The sequence below is a fragment of the Alosa alosa genome, chromosome 9, assembly GCF_017589495.1.
Source record: "Alosa alosa isolate M-15738 ecotype Scorff River chromosome 9, AALO_Geno_1.1, whole genome shotgun sequence".
Classification (NCBI taxonomy): Eukaryota; Metazoa; Chordata; class Actinopteri; order Clupeiformes; family Clupeidae; genus Alosa; species Alosa alosa.
Window position 1 is genome coordinate 24,046,064 of NC_063197.1, and position 23,210 is coordinate 24,069,273.

Sequence of the window (23,210 nt, forward strand, 5' to 3'; positions counted from 1 at the left end):
ACAGTGGTTGCATAGTTGAATGGTTTGCTGTATCTTGAATACTGGGAAAGAAAATTTGTATAATTGCAGTCTACCTCCTTTGCAGCCGTGTGAGATACATCCCAGGTTCTGAAGTGAACTAGATATGGGAACACAAACCTGATGCACGCTGATGTGATTGGAAGGAGTCACTTTGGGGCGGTCGGGTGAATTTTTGTGGACTGACTGGCGGATGCGGTTACCATGGACCAGGCAGAGCAAAGACAATATATTAAGTTATTTGAATAAATCCTTAGAATAAATAACAACGAAAGTGCATAAGAGCGCGCAGTAGCCGTGGGAGACAAATTGAGACAACCAATAAGAGATGTTGGTTGTTTTATTGAAGTTAAGACCTTACGAACAGGTATTCTTTTCCCTGAAGTGTGCACCATGCGGAGCTTTGGCTGAAGCCATGTCACCTGGCAAGCCTTTCAAATAAACGATTTCCCCCCCCTGGAGGATAATAATTTTGGAAGAATGCGGTTCTGTAACTGGATATACTAGGCCCTCGTTTTTTCCAGTCAAGTTCTAACACTGATGAGGAAGGTCACAAATAAGGTCGACCTGTATCTGTAACTGTGAGTATCAGCAGCTTCACTTAATCATGTTCTAACATGTTTTTGTCATGTTTAAAATAGGCTCAATTGTATTTTGTAGATCAGCCAACATCTACACAGCTCTGTTAGTGGCATTCAAGAGAGGATATTAACCTTAGTTTTGACATAAGAGAATATTCAGATTAAATGATAACTGCTCAAAAACTCTTCAGCAGGTATGAGAACGCATGGCCCTACAATCACTTGGTTGATGGGCATACAGTAAGAAGGTCACACATCATCTTAAACAACAGAATATTGCATGCATGCATTAATCACATTATGTATCTGGAACACAACCAGTGCACATTAGACTATTGCTACTGTTTTGTCTACATATACGTGTTCTCAGCCCTCCACTTCAGAATGTGTCTCATCAGTGAACTGTTATTTAATTTCAGTTCAAGATCTTACAGTGACACTGAAATTTCTAGCCCAAAAATAATATTTTCCAAACTGTGTTGCCAAAAGTGGTGAGATTTGACACAAAATGTGACAGCTCAATTTAGGATTAGAGGATTGTGAAGGAAGATTACATTTTGCTTCTATTTAGGATGACTTTGAGGAAAGTCAGGGGGTTGGTCACATGTGCCTCACATGCTTTTTGTGGGGTAGGTCTTGTGACCTGAATGAAACATTCAGATGTTTAATTAATAATAAAAAAAAACATTATATATTTTGAACAAAGCAATCAAACAATCAGAGACAACTGAAGCCAGTACTTCCACAGTACTGAATAGCATGTTTCTCCACTATATTCAGTGTGATTCCTCAATGTGTATCTCATGTCAAAAAGTTCTGGATATGCACTCTTTTGAAATGAGTGCTGAGATTATTTTGCCATTCAAATGGATCAGGTTGTGCCTGCCTTTGTAACACAAGCCCCTCTTATCCCTTAAAGATGGCTACCACTGAGGCCAAGTCACTGCTGGACAGCATGGAGGTGAGGGATGAGTGGCAGGATGAAGACTTTCCCAGGTGAGATCCTTTACGGGTTCATAGACTATTTGATTGTCACTGAGTTTTGAAAACACAGCCACACATAAATAATCCTTAATAAATAATCCAACGAAAACCTTCTCATGTATTTCAAAGGCTTACTACTGAATTATTGGATTGGTTATATAGGCCCTATGTTGTATTTTATTTTCAAATATGGATGCTCTTGATTGATAATGCAGATGAATTAATGTATTAATTAAAAGTATTAAACATGGAAAAGTAACTCATATTGTAACCTTCATAATGACATTGAGTAATTTTAAATAATTGATTTGGGTTTTGGAAAGATTCCTTAAATCCTCCCACGGCCACTCAGAAAGGACTAGATCTGACAGCAGAGAGGATTCGGGTGTCAGTTCCCTCTGTCTGTGGTCTTGCAGAGATGAGCAGGTGCAGCTCTCTCCTTAAATGGAAAACAGTCACGTCATGTGACGTGCGCGGCAGCCAACAACACAGCATCACCAGGAAAATGGAGGCAGGGCAGGAGTAGAGAGAAAAATAGCAGAGGCTGTGTTTTAGCATCTTTAGGCAAGGTCTTCAGAGATGTGGTTCTTGGCACAGAACAAGTGAAAGGCACAAGAGGGGGATAGAGTTAGAAATTACAGACATAGGACAATCACTTTTCATCAGATCCATTGCTCCTTCTGTTTCTCTAAAGGTAAGTGCAAACACTTGATTTTCCATATTAGCTTCCCTTGTATTTGCCCTCCAGTGTTAGAGTCGTATCCCTCTGGATCAATGGCATTATTGATGATACGCCTCAGGCATACTTGCTGGCCAGTCACCTAACAGTTCTGTTTACAGCTCAGTGTGTATCAAATCATGGTTGGCAAATATGCTAACAGATAAGGTGCGTTACCTGCAGTGGGAAAAAAACATGGGGGGGGGCTTATAAATGCCTGCAGTGTAGTATTTTTAACCAAATTGGCTACTGTGTCTGTGTCTATAGAACGTCCAGTCCTTTGTTGATTTCCTTCCGACACGTGCGCTTTGTTTTGCGGACATCTCTGCTCTCCCACCCCCTACGGCATTGTGTCTTTCCTACTCCCCCACTCCTCTTGCCTCCCTGCCTGCACATTGTGTGGGAGGTGAGGGAGATGACACCCCATGCAAGTTAAGTAGCGCTGAGACAGCTGCTACCAAATACAACCGCCCCTTTAAGTACCACTAGCGATCCCTCCTCCTCCGTTGAATTCATTAGAATGCATTATTAGGGGCTTACGACCATAGCGGCCTCTCTGTTCTCTTCATGGGATCTTCATAAAGACAGACTTGATCAGTGACTAGTGCTGTGTGAGTGATGAATAGAACGAAATGGCAAGTATGTGAAAAGGCTTTCAGGACATCCGGCTGTTGTGTTAAAGTGTCCTGCGTGTCATTAAAGTCTGACTTGCTGCTAAATACTATATTGTTGCACTGCCTAAATTTCCCTTGTGTCAAGATTGTGTTGATTTTTTTTAGACCACTCCCGGAGGAAGGTGAAATGGAGTCATCTTGTGGCCTTAATGATGACAGAACATGTGAGTGAAGCTATCATAACACTTCAATCTACCACACACATTTTGGACCGCTCTTCACCCAATCATGTTCATCATTTACCTACACTCCCCAGTTGATCATATTTCTCAGCCAATTAACTGCTTTATAGCCTCATATTCAGTACTCATACAGTGTACAGTAATCATACATCATGCTCTGTAACCAATCAAACAGATTTTTGTTTTCAACAAAACAAACTTCTCCTTCATTGTCCTCAATCACACTTTTTGCCACCTTTGCCAGTTGGAGTTTATTTCCTCTTAAAAGAGATGTTCCAGGGGGTATATGATGTGCATATATGATGCATCTTTAATTACACTCCTCAACTTATCAGCCAGCCTCCTCTTTCCAGTTAGCAATAATTAGAGCATTTGTGTATCTTCTGCTGGCCATTGTAGCTCCACCAAACTCCCTTCATCTGGGTGGGGCAGGAGTGTCAGCATCCCATCGGAAGCGTCGCACCTTAGTGGCTCCAGACATGAACCTTTCTCTGGACCAAAGTGAAGGATCACTGCTCTCTGATGACTTCCTGGATACACCTGATGACCTTGATATCAACGTGGATGATATTGAGACACCTGACGACGACTCTCTTGAGTTTGTCCCTAACGGCAATGACCTTGAGTGGGAGGGTTAGTCACTTTGACTTTGAGTTTTATGATCGTATTGATTACACACGTGATCTACACTAGATGTGCTACATGCTTGTGTTTCTAGAGTATTTCTAAAGTCTTGAGATCATTTGGATGAATTGCTGTAATATTTCGCATCACTCAGATGACACCCCTGTTGCAAAAACCTCGGCGGAAGGAGCAGGAGCTGAAGTGGAGGATGAGGACGGCGCAGGTGGAAATGGACGACTCTGGAGAACGGTGATCATTGGGGAGCAGGAACACCGTATTGACATGCAGGTCATTAGGCCATACTTGCGTGTCGTATCTCACGGAGGTAGGCTTAGCCAGACTAACCATTCATGGGCTCGTTTGAATTTAAATGTAAATGTCGTGCATTTAAATTATTATGTCTGGGTTTGTATGTATGATTCTACAGGTTACTATGGAGAAGGATTGAATGCCATCATTGTGTTTTCTGCGTGCTACCTACCTGACAGTAGCTGTACGGAATATCACTACATCATGGAAAATCTCTTCCTGTGAGTATGAGTGATCCACAACGGATTATTTCAGTGAATGTTTTCACTGGGTGATTAAGTGTTTACCCCTCCACAAACTGCTTGTCCCTTCACCTCACTGAAATCCCTCAACCCTTTCCCCTAAACCACACTGACCCACCCACCCTCAGGTATGTGGTGAGCAGTCTTGAGATGCTGGTTGCGGAGGACTATTTGATTATCTACATGAACGGAGGCACACCACGGAGTAAGATGCCAGGCATCGGATGGCTTAAGAAGTGTTATCAAATGATTGACAGAAGGTATGAATGAGTGTGCCAAAATGCAAGCATGCCTTTCTTCACTTTGTGATGCATGTATGACACAGACAGCACACAGCGAACAAATATGACTGCATGTAACTGTTGATTTGTGATGTCTTGTTAAAGTAATTTCCACACAAACAAATTTATATTGATGAGGGGGTTTTGATTGGATAACATTGCTAACTCTGTCTATTTTTTTTTTTTATTCAACTAGGCTAAGAAAGAACTTAAAATCTCTCATCATCGCTCACCCCTCCTGGTTCATTCGCACAGTGGTGGCCATTTCCAGACCTTTCATCAGGTAATTACTGTTCTATATGTTGTGGACGTGGCAATGTGGCATGTCAGTGTAAGTAATACCACCTCATTATGCTTTCACAGCGTGAAGTTCATGAACAAGATTCGCTATGTGCACAGCTTAGAGGAACTGGAGCAGCTCGTCCCCATGGAGCATGTGCAGATTCCCGAGTGTGTCGTTCAGTGAGTATTTTTGCCACTAGGGGAAGACAGATCTGTCACCACCAACGCTGTCATCAAAAACATAGGACTGAAAACCACCAAAGGCGGGAGAAATATTTATAACAGATGCTTTTTTAATCCGAGACTGTTATGGCATATGGTACAATGTTTTGGATATTAATTTGGTGTTAGGGGCAAATCTGTTTGATATGCAGTAATTTGGTTTGTGCAATGTCATGCTATTATTATGCCATTATATACATGATAAAACATGTATATAACATGTTTTATCATAAACATGCCAGTGTTTTTCATTTCAGTTTCTCTTAATCATTATTTCAAGGTTTGAAGAGGAAAGGATTAAAGCACGGAAAGAAAGGTAGATCTTTTATAACTGTGATATTTTCTTGCCCTCTGAGTTTATGTTATATTTTACTTCTAAAGAGTTTTATGCATGAATAATGTACCGTATTTTCCGGACTATAAGTCGCACCGGCGTATAAGTCGCACCAGTCAAAAAATGTGTCATAAAGAGGAAAAAAACATATATATAAATATAGATATGTTGCACCTGAGTCGCAGGACCAGCCAAACTATGAAAAAGAAATGTGACTTATAGTCCAGAAAATACGGTGTGTATGATTGAGAATAAAGGGATATGAAATAATAAATATTTCTGTTTGAAGACTGGAACAGGAGCAAAAGGAACAACAGATAAGGCAACAGCAGCAGCAAGGCCCAGCTAAATCCAACTCAGAGAGGTCAGTCATATGGCCTTATTTCTTTGTCATGTTTTTATTATTTATTATATTTATTACATTTTAATACTCCTGTTCAAATAATCGAACATTTCAACTACTCATCATGTTTTACAGGCCTAAATCTATAATTGGGGACCAAGGATTGTGAGAGGAATCGGATCTCAAATGACCCATTAGGTAACAGGAGCATACTCTTGAACTTCCTAGTAATTTTTAGATGGCAAAGTTAGGTGGAGTAATCTTTACATGTTACTGTATTTGTTTTCACAGTTCTGGTCATATATTTTCCTTTATATTTCTCTGTATTGTTAGATGTATAAAACAAGCTCTTTGTGTTTGTGTTGGGTAGGAACACCTCTTTCAAAATGCTATACCACAGCGCCATATATCCAAGTTCCACCACAGGACATGCCTCTGTTCGGCCATGGTTTGCCAAATAGGAGCATTCATCTGAAGATCCGTGTGACAGATTGGAGCATTGCTTTTAGCACCTATTCTCCAAGCTTCCATTGCCTTGTCATTAGTGAAATGTTATTTTTATATATTTCCTTAATGTGTAAATTGTTATGGCCAAGTTTCTCTCTGTTTTTTATTTCTCAGTATCATATGCATGTTGACCTTATTGCTGTATGTCATTTGAAGGCACATGCACTGATAGACCAGAACAGATTGTTTATTTTTTGTCTTTATTGAATGGCATTATAGGGACTTTACTGTATAGCTGCTTTGTTCAATATGTTATTGAATGTATGTATTATTTGCACAGATCAAGTGCATCTTAAATTAGTCATTTTATTACCTGCTTATTTCCATTTATGTTATGCTTTTTTTGGCATGGATTTTGATGTTCTGACAAGTCCTTAACAAGGCAAGTTTTCCAGTTGTATTCCATACATAACAAAGTGAGCTATGTCACCAGCTGTGGAATACAACACTATTAAACAAAAAAACATTAAAAACAATCATCATTGTAAAAGTACTGACAAAGGAAAAAATTAAACAGCACAGCAATGCAATCTGCTGGATATGGGCCTCTTTTGGACTTGTGAATTACTAGAATATGCTGGTGCCTCTGTATAGCTTGACTATTGAATTCTGAATATGAATCACAACTGTTGTAAACAGCGAATATATCCTTTAGTTTTGGATAAAGATATGTGATATGGTACTGCAAAAAATAAATGCTGTCCAGTCATTTCTTACTGCTTCTCACAAATGTTGAATGTGACCATTTTGGTTTGATTAAAACAAGATTACTCTTTTAATATGGTGTTGATGCCGGTGATAATTCATCAATTAATTATAATTAAACTAATAGTGAATGGAATATGGAAATGGAATATCTTCAGAAAATAACTTATTTGGGCACACTACATGTTTATCACAGGTTGTGCCATGCAAACACATTAATCAAGACTATTCACATCTTTTTGTTACAGCAGAAGTATTTATCAAGCTTAACTGTTCATAGACATAGATCAAGTTAAGCTCACTAGTCAAAATGTCCTCTGGCCAGTGACCGGAAGGGCAGGTGTTGGTCTCATAAATATTGTTCTCATGCCTTTGATGATTTATGTGACATTTTGGACTGTGAATATCACTAACCTTCTGTGTATTAGTATAATTTGATAATTGATGTAAGTCACTTGTTTTACATCATCATCAAATTAATTTGGATGGTAGGCTACACTACAGACCATGGCCAAGTGAAGGATAAGTCCAGGCTTGCATATCTATTGTTTGGAACTGGTTGCCACTGAAAATGTGAGCAGCTTCCACACACTCTGTTGACAAAAGATGTTAGCAAGTTTTATCAGCAGCTATGCTGTTGTTGGTGCTGTCAGGTTGTAGCCCAGTTTGTTAGACCAAAGCTCCTCACTTCTGTTTTAACATGATTACATTATAGTCTATACGAGTTGTCTCACTTTGCTAAAACCTTAATCTGATTGTGCCCATTAAATCACATTGTATGTGCTATTCTGTAATCTATTTTATCAGGCCTCATAGAAGTGTGTGATAGGAGGTACATTTCAACTTTATTCAGCTGTCAACATGATGCGTTTCATAGGCCATCCAACACATCGGACAAATGTTCCTCATCATGCGTTGAACACCACGTTTACAGTGTAGCCTACAAGTACGTTTAAGTGGATATATTTACAGCTATTAGGCTGGTGTGAAGTTTACGTGAAGCTGGTCACACTGTACTGACGCGGGCTATACACAATGTGCCTGTAATACCTTATAGGTGTCGTTGCGTGCTCCATCAGTAATACATGTAAGTGGTCAGCAGTTATTTGTCACAAGGACACAAAACAGGTGGTAGTCGATAATGTAAACCTTGGAGATCCCTAAACGCCGATTGGTTATTATCGTGGTTTCTAAAAACATGATTGGCTGCTCTAAAAGAGCCGCGCCCACAATCGCCCACGAGGGGTAAATATTCTAGTGATTCGACCCTGGTCTGGAATATAGCTCGTGGTGTCTCGAAGGTATCAATGAACTGCTGCGTGGAAAGTTTAGATAACGTTACCCAGGCTTTTATAACGTTACAACGTCTGAAAGTTAGGTAGCGCTAGCTTATCGTGGGGATTTTGGTTAGTGTCATTGGAAACTTGTCCCTTTCATTTTTAGTAACTACTGTTGTGGTCTGTAACAAAACCGATTTCAGGATGAAGTACATCATAGGAATTGGCGGGTAAGTTGGAATTTCATTTGAAACTTAAACTGTAACGTTATGTTAGTAAGCTAATGAAATACGAAATGTTTTACAAAGTTAGCTACATAGATTGGTAAAGAAATGAACCATTTGGCAATTGAAACTCTGCTGAAAACGTATTTAGCTGAAACATGTCACGTTAATAAGTCGACATGTAAGCAAGTTAGCTTGGAAACTTTCGCCAACAAATCTAAACAGACGTTTCGTTAACTTCACTTTAAACATTCAACACCAGAGTTGATGATCTGTAATGTTTATTTATAAAATATATTACAACCTAATGTCCATTTGCGTCATGTTGGTAGTTCGTTTCCTAAAGTTTAAGCGGGAGATTTAAAAATATTGCGCGGCACCATGTGGGAAGTGGGATTCTAGCCAGTAGCTAACGTTAGTAAGACACAGGATGAGTCGTTTATGGTGTAATTGACTATTTGCATCTAAAGTTGTATTACTTATGTTAGTCTGTTGCAATCATCTTTAGTGTTGTTACAGTATCCGTTACTAAGATGTCTATATAGCAGTAATTGTTCCTGACTGCTGTGCTGTCCAATGTTTACGATTTGATAACCACATTGGCTGGGCCCAGGGGTTAGCCGATTTTGCCTCTAACGTTGACTAACATTAAAATGTATCCTAATAGATAGTGTTTCTGGAAGTAACATTAACTGGGAAAGTAATATTGTCACTCATTACTGCCGATTTTTTTACGTTAGACATTGGCTGGCAGAGACTGGACCATGAAGCTTGAAGCTAACGTTAATGATAGTCGCGCCAATTTTAAGTAATTCTTTCCAGGCAGGCTAATGATAATTAACGTTACAGGACAAACTAGACTATTTCTAGACTTTATAGTATTACTAATCTGTGCATATGTATGTTTTATTTTATATACAGTGTGACAAATGGTGGCAAAACCACACTAACGAAAAGATTGGTCAATCTTTTACCTAACTGCTGTGTGATTCATCAAGATGATTTCTTCAAGGTAAGTATTGTTTCAGTTTGTTGCTAAAAGGTTAGGGAACAGTGAGTAAAGGACATGAGTTCAGGGACACATTGACAGTGAATGTTAGACTAGCAGTACCAAAAATTAACCAAACTGTAGCTTCAATACAGAGGTACACCGAATCGTGATTTTTTTTTTTTTTTTTTTTTTTTTTTTTTTTTTTTGTACCGTACCCCAAATGTAGGAATTGGAGGCTTTCGTCACATCCTTCTGTACCTGCACTCTCATATATGCTGTAAAAGACAAGATTTCCAAACCCAGTCTTTGTGCTTTGCATGCTTCTGTGTGGCTAGAGCAGATGTGTGTTAGCTTGAGTTCAGGATGTGATCAGGCCGTCTGGTGTGCTGGTCAGCCTGAGGTTGCAGCAGTGTTTTACTGGTCACTGTTATTTCAGCCACCGGATCAAATACAAGTCGGAGAGGACGGCTTTAGGCAATGGGATGGTAAGATCGTGTTTGACTGTAGGAAACCCAGCCATACATCCATTCCTTGTGCTATTCCACCTCAATGCTATTGTAATATATTATCTGTAGCATCACACCACTTCTGATCATATTTGGTCATCCACAATTAACTATGAATTAACACTAGCGTTCCACATTTGTATGTGTGCTCCCCCTGTGTAGTTATTACAGCTTTGGATATGGAAGCCATGGTCAACACTGTAAAAGGTTGGATTGAGAATCCGGTCAAGTTTGCCCGTTCCCACGGTGTGAGGCTATCGCCTACAGCAGAGGTGGAAGATCAAGAGGAGCAGACCCACATACTGATTGTGGAGGGTTTCCTTCTCTACAACTACAGGTGAGTCTTGCAGCAAGTTTGCATCATCAGACATTAGGTCATTCGTGCAGCAAGTGTTCCATGCTGGGCTTAATGTGATGATACATGGAGCAGCTTTTTGAATAATGTTGCTGGGCAACCACATAACCAGTTCCATGTATTCTGATTAGATGATCATGATGATTTGCCTACTGATGATTAAAGTTTTCCAGAAAATAAATTGTTGCCCAATGGGTAAAATGCAGAGAACAAATGTCTTGTATATGCCAATAAACCTGATTTACATATCAATGGGAACATGCCAGAACCACAATAATGAGGAACATTGCCCAGCAATATTGCTTAGAAAGTTTCCCCATACATCATCAGCTTTACCGTTCTTGGGCACAGTGCCAGGATTCTGGCATGGGTCAGGCCGTTTAAGATTTGAAAGCAAATAATTGTATATAACAACTTTGAAAGTTTATGATGACTTCAGGCAGACATTTTATTTGCTTTAAGCCCTGTCCATATTTTACAACTTTGCTATGATATACATTACAATGACACTAGTTCCTGGCATTTATTGACAAAGTACATCATATCCTATTTGGAATGTCACGAAAGGTTATTCAGACTAAACAAACTATGATTATTAAACCGATGTGTGTTGTACCATATTGGTGACCTTAAGTGCCTGGAATGTCTACAGTGACCTAAAACATAGATCTTTCTGGAGAAACATAAAAATTAGCTTTGTCAGATAAGCTTCAGGGAAGTTTGGGTAGAGTATACCGAGTCCGACATCACGTGAGATGTAAGTAGTAGAACACTCTGCTCTGAGTGTAGCACTGCTGAGCTGTAGATAAGGAAGGTGGCTGCTGATTGGAGCAGCGCATGTTTTGGACATGGCTGATGAGCAGCGCTTCTTACGAAGTGTGATATCTTCTCACTCACACTTGAGACCAATAGTACACTCGAGACACCATGGAAAGGAGATACTGACGTTTTAAGTTATGTAAGCTGGGTTGGTATGTAGTGAGGTTATGGCACACAGTATCTATATTATGCACAGGTCATTTTATCTTTTTTTGTTTCGTTTGAAGGCCTTTGGTTGATGTCTTCGACAAGTGTTACTACATCAGCATTCCATATGAAGAATGCAAGAGGAGGAGAAGGTTTGTATATGTGCAGTTTTAACATGTTTACAATTTTAACATGCTCCATTATGGACTCAATTTGCAGAGTCCAATTATTCTTATTATTAAAAAAATAGACTTTGATCTGTACTGTATGGATCTTCATGTAAAAGCATCCCCAAAAATAACTGAATGGAAAGTGTAATTGTTTTGCAGTACAAGACAGTACACTGTCCCAGACCCACCTGGTTTGTTTGATGGCCACGTGTGGCCCATGTACCTGAAACACAGGAAGGTGATGGAGGATGGCTGCTTGAACATCGGTGAGTGGAAATGTTTGATATATATACAGATAAATTCATGGGAACCATGTTCTCACACTGTCTAATAATTCCTTTTTTTAACTCTGCCTCTGAATAATTTATTTATTTTTTTTTTTTTTTTGTGTGTGTGTCTTATTTCAGAATATCTGGATGGCTTGAAGTCTAAAGATGAAATATTCAACATAGTGTTTGAAGACATTCAGAATACATTGTTAAATTGTTTATAGGTAAGCAGAAAAAATTAAAGGAGCCATTTCTACAGCTCATCAACTGCTATCAACTATATTCAACATTATATCTTTCCAGTGTGTGACTGAACTTAATAGAATCTGAGTGAATAGAATCTGGATTCTTTGTTGTTATATAATGTTTTGTTTTCAATAACAACGCTGTTTTCTCTTTCAGTAACAACTCCAGATCGCTGCCATGTATAGCTCTGTAAATAGGAGGCAGTCTGAAGACATTCTTGTGGATGATTTTTTTTTTCCCTTGCCCATAATTGTTTTGTATATAGTATGAAGGAATGGATTTAATTTATCTTTTTTTGGAAATTGATTAGTTTTGTTTTTCTGTCACTTTCATTTATTACTTGATTATGTAATGTTTTCTAAGACGTGTAAGTAGTTTATTTGTGTATTCAGCCAGGTTCCATCCTGCCTACTTTGAAAGACCTTTTCCAAATAAATGAGTGTCACAATTTTGTGAATGCTCTCCAACACCACTGTCTTTAATCTTTTTGTAACTTTTACTAAGAGTCATAAACAATGACAATAGAGCATATATGAGTTGAGTTAAGTCTTAATGATTAATTTAATCTTATTTAAATAATTCTACATTTTAACTACTGTTTGAGGTTATTGTAATTGCTGATGCTATTCAGTCAGTTCAGTGGGTTTAAGACCTTGCATTCCAAAGAATACTTGGTGATTAGAATTTAACTCTGTACTACAGCTATAATTTTATGGGCAGAACATAGGCTCTAGGTCATCAGTATCCTAGTTTTGTACCACATGAGTTTCTTGCACATGACCATGCCTCAAATTCTTTGAGTTATAAATAGGGTTATGGGAGGATTAGAAAAGGACATTGTATGCCTGTATTTGCATGATACTACTGCTATGAAATTGGCCATGTATTTAGATTCATGTTTAGCTTTTACACAGGTAGTTAGTAGAATGCATTTAGGGATGTGGTTTCAGTAAATCTCACTGAATATTTCCTTTAGACCTTTTCAGCTGGTTGACTTTTCTGGCTTGACAATTTAGTCCAAGTCAAAACTACAACCTCCACGATTTAAAATCCTAAAGAGTATGAGTCTGGCAGTAAAGGATCACCGGTAGCCTACATTTGCCTGTGGTTACCACAGGTTCATATGACACAATATTTAAGATAATATTAGTGATATAAAATAGCTGCCTGTTTGGTAAATCCAGAAACCCATCTGGCTATGGAATGAGATTAATTTAGCTCTCCTGCGTTGGGCAGTGGTTTAGAAACCACATGTTTGTCAGTAAATAACATCCAGGTAAAACCTCTTACAGAGAAGTGATCTATTTCCAGTTTAGGGTAATTCTACCAAAATGTTTATTTGGTACACCTGCTAAAATGTATTTGAGTATTAACCAAGACACTCCATGTAGACTTTTGAGTTGGAGCGAAATAAAAGTCTATTAGCACTATAACAAGATGATCTATTTTGATATCTGGTAATCAAAAGTGAAGTTGTAGTTTGAGTCATTTGAACTCACCCCATCTATATGAGGCCATACATTTGATGATGCTATACATTTGGAACTTGATCTTCCAGCTGTCTCCCCTGAATATTGTGTAACAATGGTTTGGGGATGTGTGAAGGGACAACCCCTGGATGTGTCATTGTGTTGTGTGTGTGGTCTTGGACAGACCATAACTCAGCCTATGCCAGCTAACGGCCAAGAATCCCCTGTGTGGTTAGCAATGACCAAACAACCCTGTGAGGTGGGACAAAAATAATCTTGAATTTTTTCCGTGGGTTTTTATGAATGGTATGGTTGGTGATGAATCCCAGGGCATACATGCAGAGGTCTGAAAGGCTGAGTGAACGTCAGCCAGTCAAGTGATCAGCTTTTCCACACCCGCTGTTTTAAGGAGCCAGAAATACTCCAAATGGCTTTACACTGGTGTCTGCACTGAAGGCTGACCTGAGCAAAAACAAATACTGTCTAGACTTTTTCCTTCAAAGTGACCTAGGTCTCATTTAAATTCTCTTTAGAAAAATAATTTTATTTATTTGCCTCCACTGGATATTTAGACGTTCACTGAACAAACGGAGGATGAATTCCATCATCAAATTCAAGGAATCACTGTATGGTTAGTGAAAAGACAAATCTCATTTTCTTAGTCAAGGTCACAAAGTATAGTGTTGTATTATATGTTTTCATGAGCCAGCTGAAGTCAAAATATTGTAATGACATAGTCAAACATAAAATGTATGGACACACTGTATGTAACATCATTAAAAAAAGTTACCACAGGCACAAATCTCCACCATGAAACATCACTCATCCTCACACTTTATGGCAGTTGCTTAATTGCCCTCAGCTGAAAGCTCCTCTTTCTGTCACACATTGCTGAGAGACCTGTAAGTGCTTGTGGACAGACTGTGTTTATATTTAGCCGGGACTCTGTCAGGGAGGCAGGGGTAGGCTTTTATAATGGTCAACGTGCCATGGTTGACAGCTTGACTGGCCTCTTGCCCATACCTATCAGCCAGCTACTTTCTCCTCATCACGTCCAGCCTCCATACCCTAAGATTGAGGACAGCTATACAGGGGAAAGGTGAGATGATCAGAAATACTTTCTATCTCTCTACCTAACATTGTATATAGAGCACCTGAATAACACAATCTAATGCTAGCCTACTCCTAATTACTTTGGTTTGAATCTTGGTTTTCAATATTGTATTAACATTAGGCTTATGTTGTTCTGTGCCCTCACATTACACCTATGTCAGAAATCCTCTCTGACCACTATTATGTCTAAGGAACCTAAACAAAATGGAAAGGAAAGTGTGTTAATGAGATGATGATGCTCAGCATCGCCATCATGTGGTGATAAATGCCAGACAAATGCCAGACAAACACGCCCTTAGCATTGTAAGATGTCATTGCAAGCTGACAAGAGCCCAATCACACTGGCGCTCTTCATAGTTTCCAATTCGTGACAAGACCATTTTAGACTGTTAGATTTCTCCCAGTTTAGCTGTGGGTAGGATAAACCTGAACCGTCTGTCTGCTTTTCCATTGCCTTGGTATTTGCACTTCATATAAACTATCCTCTCTTTAAAAAGCGTTCACCGCTCAGGCCAAGTTTTTACCCCCGGCGCCCCCTGGTTACTGTTATGGGATGGTGTTAGTAGGTGGACGGTGTTAGGCAAGTGGAACAAGACATTTTAATCCAATGCCACATGCAAAGGCAGTTTCAACATAGCCTACTTGTAGTGCGCGTACTGCACGTTTAAATGTGACAGCCATTCACGGCAGAACCACCTCTGATGCCACCTACTCGCCACATTTACCTCACTAAACAAATATCCTTGTGTAAGGATTTCAGAAACGAAATGGTTAAGTGTACGGTGCTTCTTCTCGAAATCCTACAGCTATCTGTGCATGCGTAGATAAACTTTGGAACAAGTAGGTGTCTTACACCTCCGTTTTGCAGTCTCTTTATAACGCACCACCCTCTTTAATAGCCAGAATGGACCTTTAAATTCTCCAACTTAAGGAGTTTTCATCACATTAGGGAAAAAAACATCACAGTGGAACAACTATATCCATTTACCATGATTAAGTTAATAGTTCTGCTTTTTATTCTATTCCATACGTGGGTTGATTTAAGCACCGGACAGCGCCATTTAGGCGAGCGCGCTGGACCATGGCGGCATAAAGTGCAATGGGAGAGCAACGGCCATGTCTACAGTTTATTGAGCACCGGATCACAGTTTCATCGACCTGTGCAGTCAAGGAGAAGTAGTCAGTTCTATTTAACTACATATAGAGGTTTGGGAATTCCATGGAGGTCCACCGCTTCCAGAGCATCGGATTCAGAGTCTAGGTCCCGGCGACCTCATCCCAATGTGGTGGACTCTGCTTTGCCACTGAATTTACGGGAATCACAAAGTGTTTTAAGTTCGGATGCTGGTCCCCACACGGCAAACAGCCTCATCTCCAGTAACGGGAATCAGAGGTTTCTGGCGTCTTTTCGCAGAGATGCTGTAAGTGCAAATCCAACCAACCCTAGCACTTACGATGCACTACATGGCACAACAGGTGTGTCAGCCTTAACGCAGGAATATTCTGGGAACGGTGGATCGCGGGGACAGCGCAGTCACGGCGAAGAGGAACCTGTGTCCGAAGCTGTACATGTCCAACCATCACCATCATTAATGGACAATGCTGAAATAACAGCAGACCAAAACGCTGACATTGAGACACAAGAAGTTGGACGAAACACCTCACTGAACGAAACTGAGACTGAAGGCACCACTGAAGAGGTTGGGCAGCACTTAGCTCCGGGTGAAAGAGATTCGGTGCCTCAAGAAGTGTTTCCTTCTGCTGCTGCTTATAACACAACAGAGGAAGATGCTCAGCTGGCAAATGCAGAAAATGTGACCAACAATGATTCCCGCAGCAAGAATCACAGAAATTCAGTTTTTCACAATATGTATCCCTCAAGTGGAAGAATAAGACCACCAGCCCATCCTCCACCTGCGTCTGGTTATGGCACCAGGTACTTCCATAACGGTAGGTGATAACATCTGATGCTAGAAATTACTCTCACAAAGTTTCAATCATCAATTTCCATACATTTCTATGCTGAATAATGGAACTTATATGTCCCCTGGGCAGATAGGTCCTGCCTTTTAGCACATAGGCCTATATGTAACAATGAGAGTTTGAAAAATGTTCTGTATGTATCTGTATTTTCTCAGGTCTTCCAGACCTCATCCCTGACCCTTATTACATTCAAGCAGCATCTTATATCCAGCGTGTGCAGATGTATGCACTGAGATGTGCTGCTGAGGAGAACTGTCTCTCTCGGTAACTTAACGTCTTCTGCTCTCTGGTTAAATAATGATACTTAATGACAAAGATATCAATATAAATTTTTAAAGTCTTTGTTAAAAGATACAACACTATACAATGATACATTTGATACAAGATAGGGCCTACATTTGATACATTTGTTCTTCAATATATGTGGAAGACATTATTTGATGGTAAAAAATAACTTTCTTTGTATTTCCCCATCAAGGTCTGCCTATAGTCCAAGCGTCAGAGACCTTGACTATAGAGTACTACTTCGATTCCCTCAGAGAGTCAAGAATCAAGGAACTGCTGACTTCTTGCCTGTGAAACCAAGACACGAGTGGGAGTGGCATAGTTGCCATCAGTGAGTTCACTATTAAATTAATTATTGGCACCATAAATATATTTCCACCTCCACCTGTTCCAACAGTCCATTGATAGGCTCCAGGCAGAACTATAAGTCAGTCAGTATCACTATTTTCTTCTGCACTGGAAGTGAGATGTGTATTTTCTTTTTTAAAAGTGTCTTGTGTTTACAACCACATGCACTAGTTATATTCATAGCAAGAAAAAGTTAGGAGAGAGAGTGAGCTGAACTAAATACGTTTTATGGCATTTATATTTAGTGATACTGCCAGATAAGTGCATCTATTCCTCTCCACAATTATTTTCGCTCAGGCACTACCACAGCATGGAGGCTTTCAGTAATTACGATCTGTTGGAAATCTCCTCTGAGAGAAAAGTGGCTGAAGGACACAAGGCAAGTTTCTGTCTTGAGGACACAAGCTGTGATCACGGTGTAAGGCGACGCTACGCTTGCACAGTTCACACACAGGTAAAATAACCTACTTGAAGCACCACTCAGCTCCTAAATAATGCTTCTGTCCCCGATTTTCTGCATAGTAATCAGCTTTTTCCGATATTTTGATTGGATAACCAAAGCAGTTGGCAGTTTTATATTGTACCAGATATTCTTTTTGTGATGATTGCCATAGGGATTGGGCCCTGGTTGCTATGATACGTATCATGCCAACATTGATTGTCAGTGGATTGACATCACTGATGTGCCTCCAGGAAATTACATTCTGAAGGTAGTGTTAACTATACTTTAACTCAGTGTTACAAAACAGAAGTGACATTTTCTTTAAAAGCTGTGTCTTTCCTACAGGTCACAGTGAACCCTTCACGACAGGTGGAGGAGTCTGATTTCTCCAACAATGTTGTCAGGTGTGACGTCAGATACACAGGCCCGTATGTACAAGTGCGCAACTGCAGAATAACTGTGTAAGTAGTGAAACGCCCAAAAAAAGGTGCATTAGACAAAATATAAGTTAGATCCTTTACTGACAAACTGTTGTTCTTTCACAGAAATTAACTTCTTCAGTAGAAGAGGAGAAATCAAGTTCTAAGGATTTCTATTTATTTGAGCACAGTAAACATAACTGTTTTTCTTTAATGCTGATGCAATTGTGTGTCAGTAGTAATTGAGTAACTGAGATGATGAAATGTGAAAGAGGTAAGCCCTTAACTAGGCGTATATGCATAACAATAATGACCAACATAGTGTAATGAACAATGTGTCCACATTAATATCAACATTTGAGCTTTAAGGATGATTATTTTGGATGTCAGCTAATTCATATATTCCATACATATCGCTTTAGTGCCACACCTTTCAGTTCAATGCTTGTTGCTCTCCGTGTGCTGTAAATTTGGAATATTGCACACAATATATTTGTGAAAGCTTGAATTATTGTAATTTGCACTTTTGTATGAAGTGTAAGCAAATTGTATTTTTGATTAAAAGTTTTCCATCTAAAGAGAAGCATCCCTTTTCTCCTTTCCCCCCTTTTTTCTCATCCCCAACACAAACACTGCACAGCAGTCAGGGATGAACCCACCATATGTGTGCGGCACTACAGATGAATCCTCTGTTTACTTTAACAGGGACGTGTGAAGCACATCCATCCAAAGTTGGAACAAGATAAAACGTTTGTCTCATATAAAAGGCACTATAATGTCACTCACTTTGAGTTTATGACATTAATGGTTCTGATTTGATGTCTTTTTGAATGTAAATTTAAGTAAATAGAGCTGATTATTAAACGACTGAAGGTTTTTTTGCTGCATACGTTCCAACATACTAAGCTTCAGACAAGGAACGGCCCATGATCCTGGAGGTTGGGGATGGCACGGAGTGGAGAAATTCCACAGGTGGAACAGTGCTGAGTTCAGTGTCTGACCCAGCTCACCGTATGGCACAGAGATGTGTGGGGGCAGTTAAACAGCATGTGTTGCAGAACGCCTCGCTAAATACACACCTCATCAGTAAACCTTACGCTATAGTCATCTCGACTGTCTAAAGACAGTGAATGTGAGGAGAATCTTCACCGTTCACTTCTGATGATGCATTGGCATTTTCCATAGTTTTTGTATTTGTAGTCTCATCAGGTGGCGATTTGAGACAGGTCTTCAGAGACAGTACACATTTCACCAGCAGTTTATGGCAATAGCGTATTTCTGTTTTTGTTTGTGCTGAGGGAGAAAATTAATGGAGGGACAGAATTACTGGTGTTTATTTTTTTCTGTGGGATAGTATTTACTCTGTATTTTTGAGACTGACATGAAAGGCTCATTATTTAAAATAATACCCTACTTATTTCCAGTGACCTACAATGTCTGTTTCTTGCAAAGGAAAATGTTTACCTGGTCATAATCTTGACAGGTTGTTCCGTGTAGAACATCCTCTAGACTGTGCTTTCCCTTCATAGCTCCTGAGTAAAACCAAATGGTCTGTGCAATGCATTTGTGAACTTGAGACTAATGAACATCCTGAAATGCTGTTTTTTTTGGGGCCAGATGCAACACTGGGTGGTGAGGCCAGCTAGACGAGGTAGGTGAGGTGTTTGTTAGACTGAAGCTGTTATTTTTGGAAGAGCAACAGCATGTAATGTCTGTGTTGTTCCATATTTATAATGTACATATGAAAGCCAGCCAGCTGGCTCTGGTAGGTATGAGTGAGGAGGAGCATGGATTTGAGCACAGGTGTAACTTTTGCTTAATGTGCAGTTTTCCACCTCCTGCTTGCCCATGTGCTCTGGTTGTTTGTGTTGACTGAGCCTTCTGGTGGTGTCGTGAATGTAATTCAACGAAACACAGAAGAAGGAAGGTGCCTGCTTGATAATCCCAGTGAAATACTGTTGACGGCTGTTCTGGTGGATATGTTGTCTGTTCTTGCTTTGGTGTTTTTCTCTGGCTGATTGGCTTCTAGCTTTGCTTAAAACCTGCATCAACGGGGCATGACCTGAAGCCTATTGTTGCGCACTGAGGCTGCTTTGTTGTGTTTTTGTGTGATTTTGTGTTGGCTGCTTTGGTTCATTGTTGGTATTTGTTAGAGAACCCATCATGAGTGTGGAGGAGTATGGGACGCCAGACACCACTGTTGAGCCTTAGAATTCTGGAGGTGTCATGGGCCTGATTCACTGAAACACCAAAGAAGGTGCCTGCATGATAACCTCAGTAAAATGCTCTTGTTGTGCTCAATGTTCTGTTGGTGATGTTTTTTGGTTGCTTTGTTAGTGATTTTGTTTTTAACAGTAAATAGGCTTGGTTGATTGATTGTGAAATTCCCTACTAGGAATTTAACATTTCTCCTGTGTATATTTGAAATGCAGTAAAATCATTAGAGCTATGAGATAGAAATAACATTATAAGGGAAACAAACTACGTTGTTCCTACACTGCCCTCTACTCCTTGATAGATACTTCTCATGGGAGAACCCACATGAATCTGTTAGCAAATTTGTGAAGTGGTCTTGTGTTAACCAGGCTATCTCAGAGATGGAAAACCACATATTTGTTCCATTCACTCAACCAGCTGCTCCTAATTAGCACAAGTCTTCAGTAAATCAGCTAATTATTGATATCACCTTAAGGGCACAGGCAGAAAGAATACATGGCAGGACTTAAGTAATGCGCTCCTCACATTGGCGACACCATGATGCACTGTTACTCACGCACATCATCTGGCAAGCATTGAATAAACAAAAACAAAATGATGACAAAGTGACGAGTCCACAACTGGGACATTTTTACTTTCTGGGGTTTGTCCACTTTCACACTCAACTCTTAGGGGAGGGGCTATGTTAAGTGGGGAACTCATCTCATTATCTCATCATCTCATTATCTCATCGCTTTATAGACCTCTCCGGAATAAGTCCCGCCTCCGAAACATCCGGATCCACCCAACTTCCGGTTGCCGAATGTCTATGGGAAATAACATGGCGTTTCGAAAAATTGTACCTGTCAAATAGCCTAGAAATCTAGACGCACCCTAGCGGCGGCAAATTAATTTGCTCAGCCTGTACGTCTAGTATCAAACCATAGGGATTTTTACTGGCTAACACCGTGGATGTTATTCAATCACTGCGCTCTATTTTGTTAGAGTCTTAAGGCGGGCTTAACAGGATAACGACAGTCCTGCGACGGTGAACAACAAGGAAGGTGGCTATGGCGAACGAAGAGCGGTTGTTTGAATCGGCGTTGGCGTCAACTTTGGAGAAGTTGGACTTGTGCTTTTCTTTGAAAGTTGAGCAACACAATGCACTTAAGTCATTCCTTTTCAAGAAGGATGTATTTGCCGTTTGCCAATCGGATATGGATATGGCCGTAGCGCTGGCCTCTTGCATGCCTAGGCAGTTTGAAAGACAATTCTCTGCCCGCCCCTTGGATTAAGCGAGGTGAATGGTTCGATGCCAGACTATACATTTCAATGATATAGGATGGCCCGCCAGGCTACCTGTCAAACTCTGTAGGTGGCAAAGTAGAAAAAGCTGGTGGGCCGATTGGCCTACATACTTCTGCCATCTGGTTTCCACTGGATTTTTTGATTGTCGGTGCCGTTAAAGTAGTAAACGATTATTAATGCTAACCGGGAGCTAGTTCCGATGTACGCGGGCAGAGGAGGGCGTTAGATCTCGCTCACAACCAGTCACAACCTAACGTGATGGTCATTTTCACGTGTGATTTACGCGTGACTTCAGTGGTCTATAAAAGTAAATCGTTTGCAAGGTTCAGCCTCTTTTCAACACAACTTAACTTTGGTTTGACTGTGCTGAGAGTTTGTTGGCTGTTATTGAGATATTTGAAAAAGAAAGAAATCGCCGACAAAGACACTAAAGACATGACGAGACGAGATTTTTTTTTCTCACGAAAAACAGATTATGATAAGCAGACTAGGAATCAGAGGCCGAGTCGTATTGAGTCAATAGCTTTATTTTGCAAGACCTTGATCAGAACAGTAACATTTTCAGAATGTATTAACAACCTATCAAACATGACTATTTCATGCAGGGTTAGTGCCACCTCCGTAGACAGGCTCTGGTGCCACGAACTCCATTTCGGTGAAGACAAACTATGAAACATTGCCGTTGCTATGCAACCTTGACTCAGGGAGTCGCGGCGTCCGAAGTGTCGTTAGCTTAGTGCTTCTTACTGATATATTTCTACTTTAACGGCACCAGTGGAAACTAGATGGCAGAAGTGTGTAGGCCAATCGGCCCACCATTTTTTTCTACTTCACCACCTACAGATGTTTGACAGATATTTCGAAACGGCATGTTATTTCCCATAGACATTCGACACCCGGAAGTTGGGTGGATCCGGATGTTTCGGAGGTGGGACTTATTCCGGAGAGGTCTATTCACCTGGCGGCCAGATCGAGGCTAAAGGGTACAAATGCCATTACACCTCAGTCCAGCAGATGGTGGTGGTAATGCACAACTGCCAAAAAAAAAGCTCACCAAAAAAAGAAGGGTTCGGTGGCCTGTTCTTCTTCTTCAGTGAGTTTTTTTTGGGCAGTTTGCAAACGGAGTGCATTACCACCACCATCTGCTGGACTTAGGTGTAAGTGTAGCCTACCCTTTAGCCTCGTTCTGGCCGCCGGGTAAATAAGGCGAATAGACCCCTTTTTAGGACCGTCAGCCGACACACGCACACACAAATGATGTCCTGTTTAATTATCAGTAGCCTACACAGTTCAGTCTTTTCACATGTTTTCAGGAATAATTTTCAAACCTATATGAGGTGTTTACAAACAAACCTCCCATTTTGATTGACAGGGTTTTTGAGCTCTTAGTAGGCCTAGGCCTAGTCCTATAAGGCTTTCTGCAATCAGTAATTTCAAATAGCCCATTTCCTCTCATAGCCTATAATTTATCATTGTAGCCTGGGCCTTTTTGAATTTATTCAAGATTAAATGATGCCAGAATATCTGATGCCAGAATATCTCTATAGTAAGACGTGTTCATGGACATTTGCTGAATATTTTGTAGGCTAACTGTAGAGGGCTACTGTTGACGTTTTCTCTCTTGACGTCACGCAATG

At 40.1% G+C, this 23,210-nt stretch overlaps 3 protein-coding genes across 5 annotated transcripts; all 3 read left to right on the forward strand.

Annotated features, from left to right (window-relative positions):
- The first annotated feature begins 69 nt into the window (after positions 1–69).
- Positions 70–7,014, forward strand: atcaya (ATCAY kinesin light chain interacting caytaxin a). 2 transcript variants are annotated; one of them, XM_048252813.1, is made up of 13 exons: positions 70–599; positions 1,519–1,595; positions 3,081–3,139; positions 3,557–3,790; positions 3,936–4,106; positions 4,209–4,311; positions 4,461–4,592; positions 4,810–4,896; positions 4,977–5,075; positions 5,398–5,433; positions 5,741–5,815; positions 5,930–5,992; positions 6,165–7,014. In XM_048252813.1, the coding sequence occupies exons 2-12, from the start codon at positions 1,519–1,521 to the stop codon at positions 5,961–5,963; spliced, it is 1,107 nt and encodes a 368-aa protein (XP_048108770.1). In that variant the 5' UTR covers positions 70–599; the 3' UTR covers positions 5,964–5,992; positions 6,165–7,014. The 2 variants fall into 2 exon arrangements, with proteins under 2 accessions (XP_048108770.1, XP_048108771.1); XM_048252814.1 differs by lacking the exons at positions 70–599; positions 1,519–1,595 and adding an exon at positions 2,052–2,277.
- A 1,268-nt stretch (positions 7,015–8,282) lies between these two features.
- LOC125300706 (muscle-specific beta 1 integrin binding protein) lies at positions 8,283–12,479 on the forward strand. 2 transcript variants are annotated; one of them, XM_048252815.1, is made up of 8 exons: positions 8,283–8,513; positions 9,429–9,519; positions 9,935–9,983; positions 10,167–10,341; positions 11,406–11,477; positions 11,655–11,761; positions 11,903–11,988; positions 12,167–12,479. In XM_048252815.1, exons 1-7 carry the CDS (start codon positions 8,488–8,490, stop codon positions 11,986–11,988), a joined length of 606 nt encoding a protein of 201 aa, XP_048108772.1. In that variant the 5' UTR covers positions 8,283–8,487; the 3' UTR covers positions 12,167–12,479. The 2 variants fall into 2 exon arrangements, with proteins under 2 accessions (XP_048108772.1, XP_048108773.1); XM_048252816.1 differs by lacking the exons at positions 8,283–8,513; positions 9,935–9,983.
- Positions 12,480–14,171: 1,692 nt separating this feature from the next.
- On the forward strand, positions 14,172–18,635 carry loxl5a (lysyl oxidase-like 5a). Its single transcript, XM_048252817.1, has 8 exons — positions 14,172–14,578; positions 15,638–16,542; positions 16,731–16,839; positions 17,054–17,191; positions 17,506–17,662; positions 17,823–17,918; positions 17,996–18,111; positions 18,196–18,635. Exons 1-8 carry the CDS (start codon positions 14,469–14,471, stop codon positions 18,200–18,202), a joined length of 1,638 nt encoding a protein of 545 aa, XP_048108774.1. The 5' UTR covers positions 14,172–14,468; the 3' UTR covers positions 18,203–18,635.
- Positions 18,636–23,210: the final 4,575 nt, after the last annotated feature.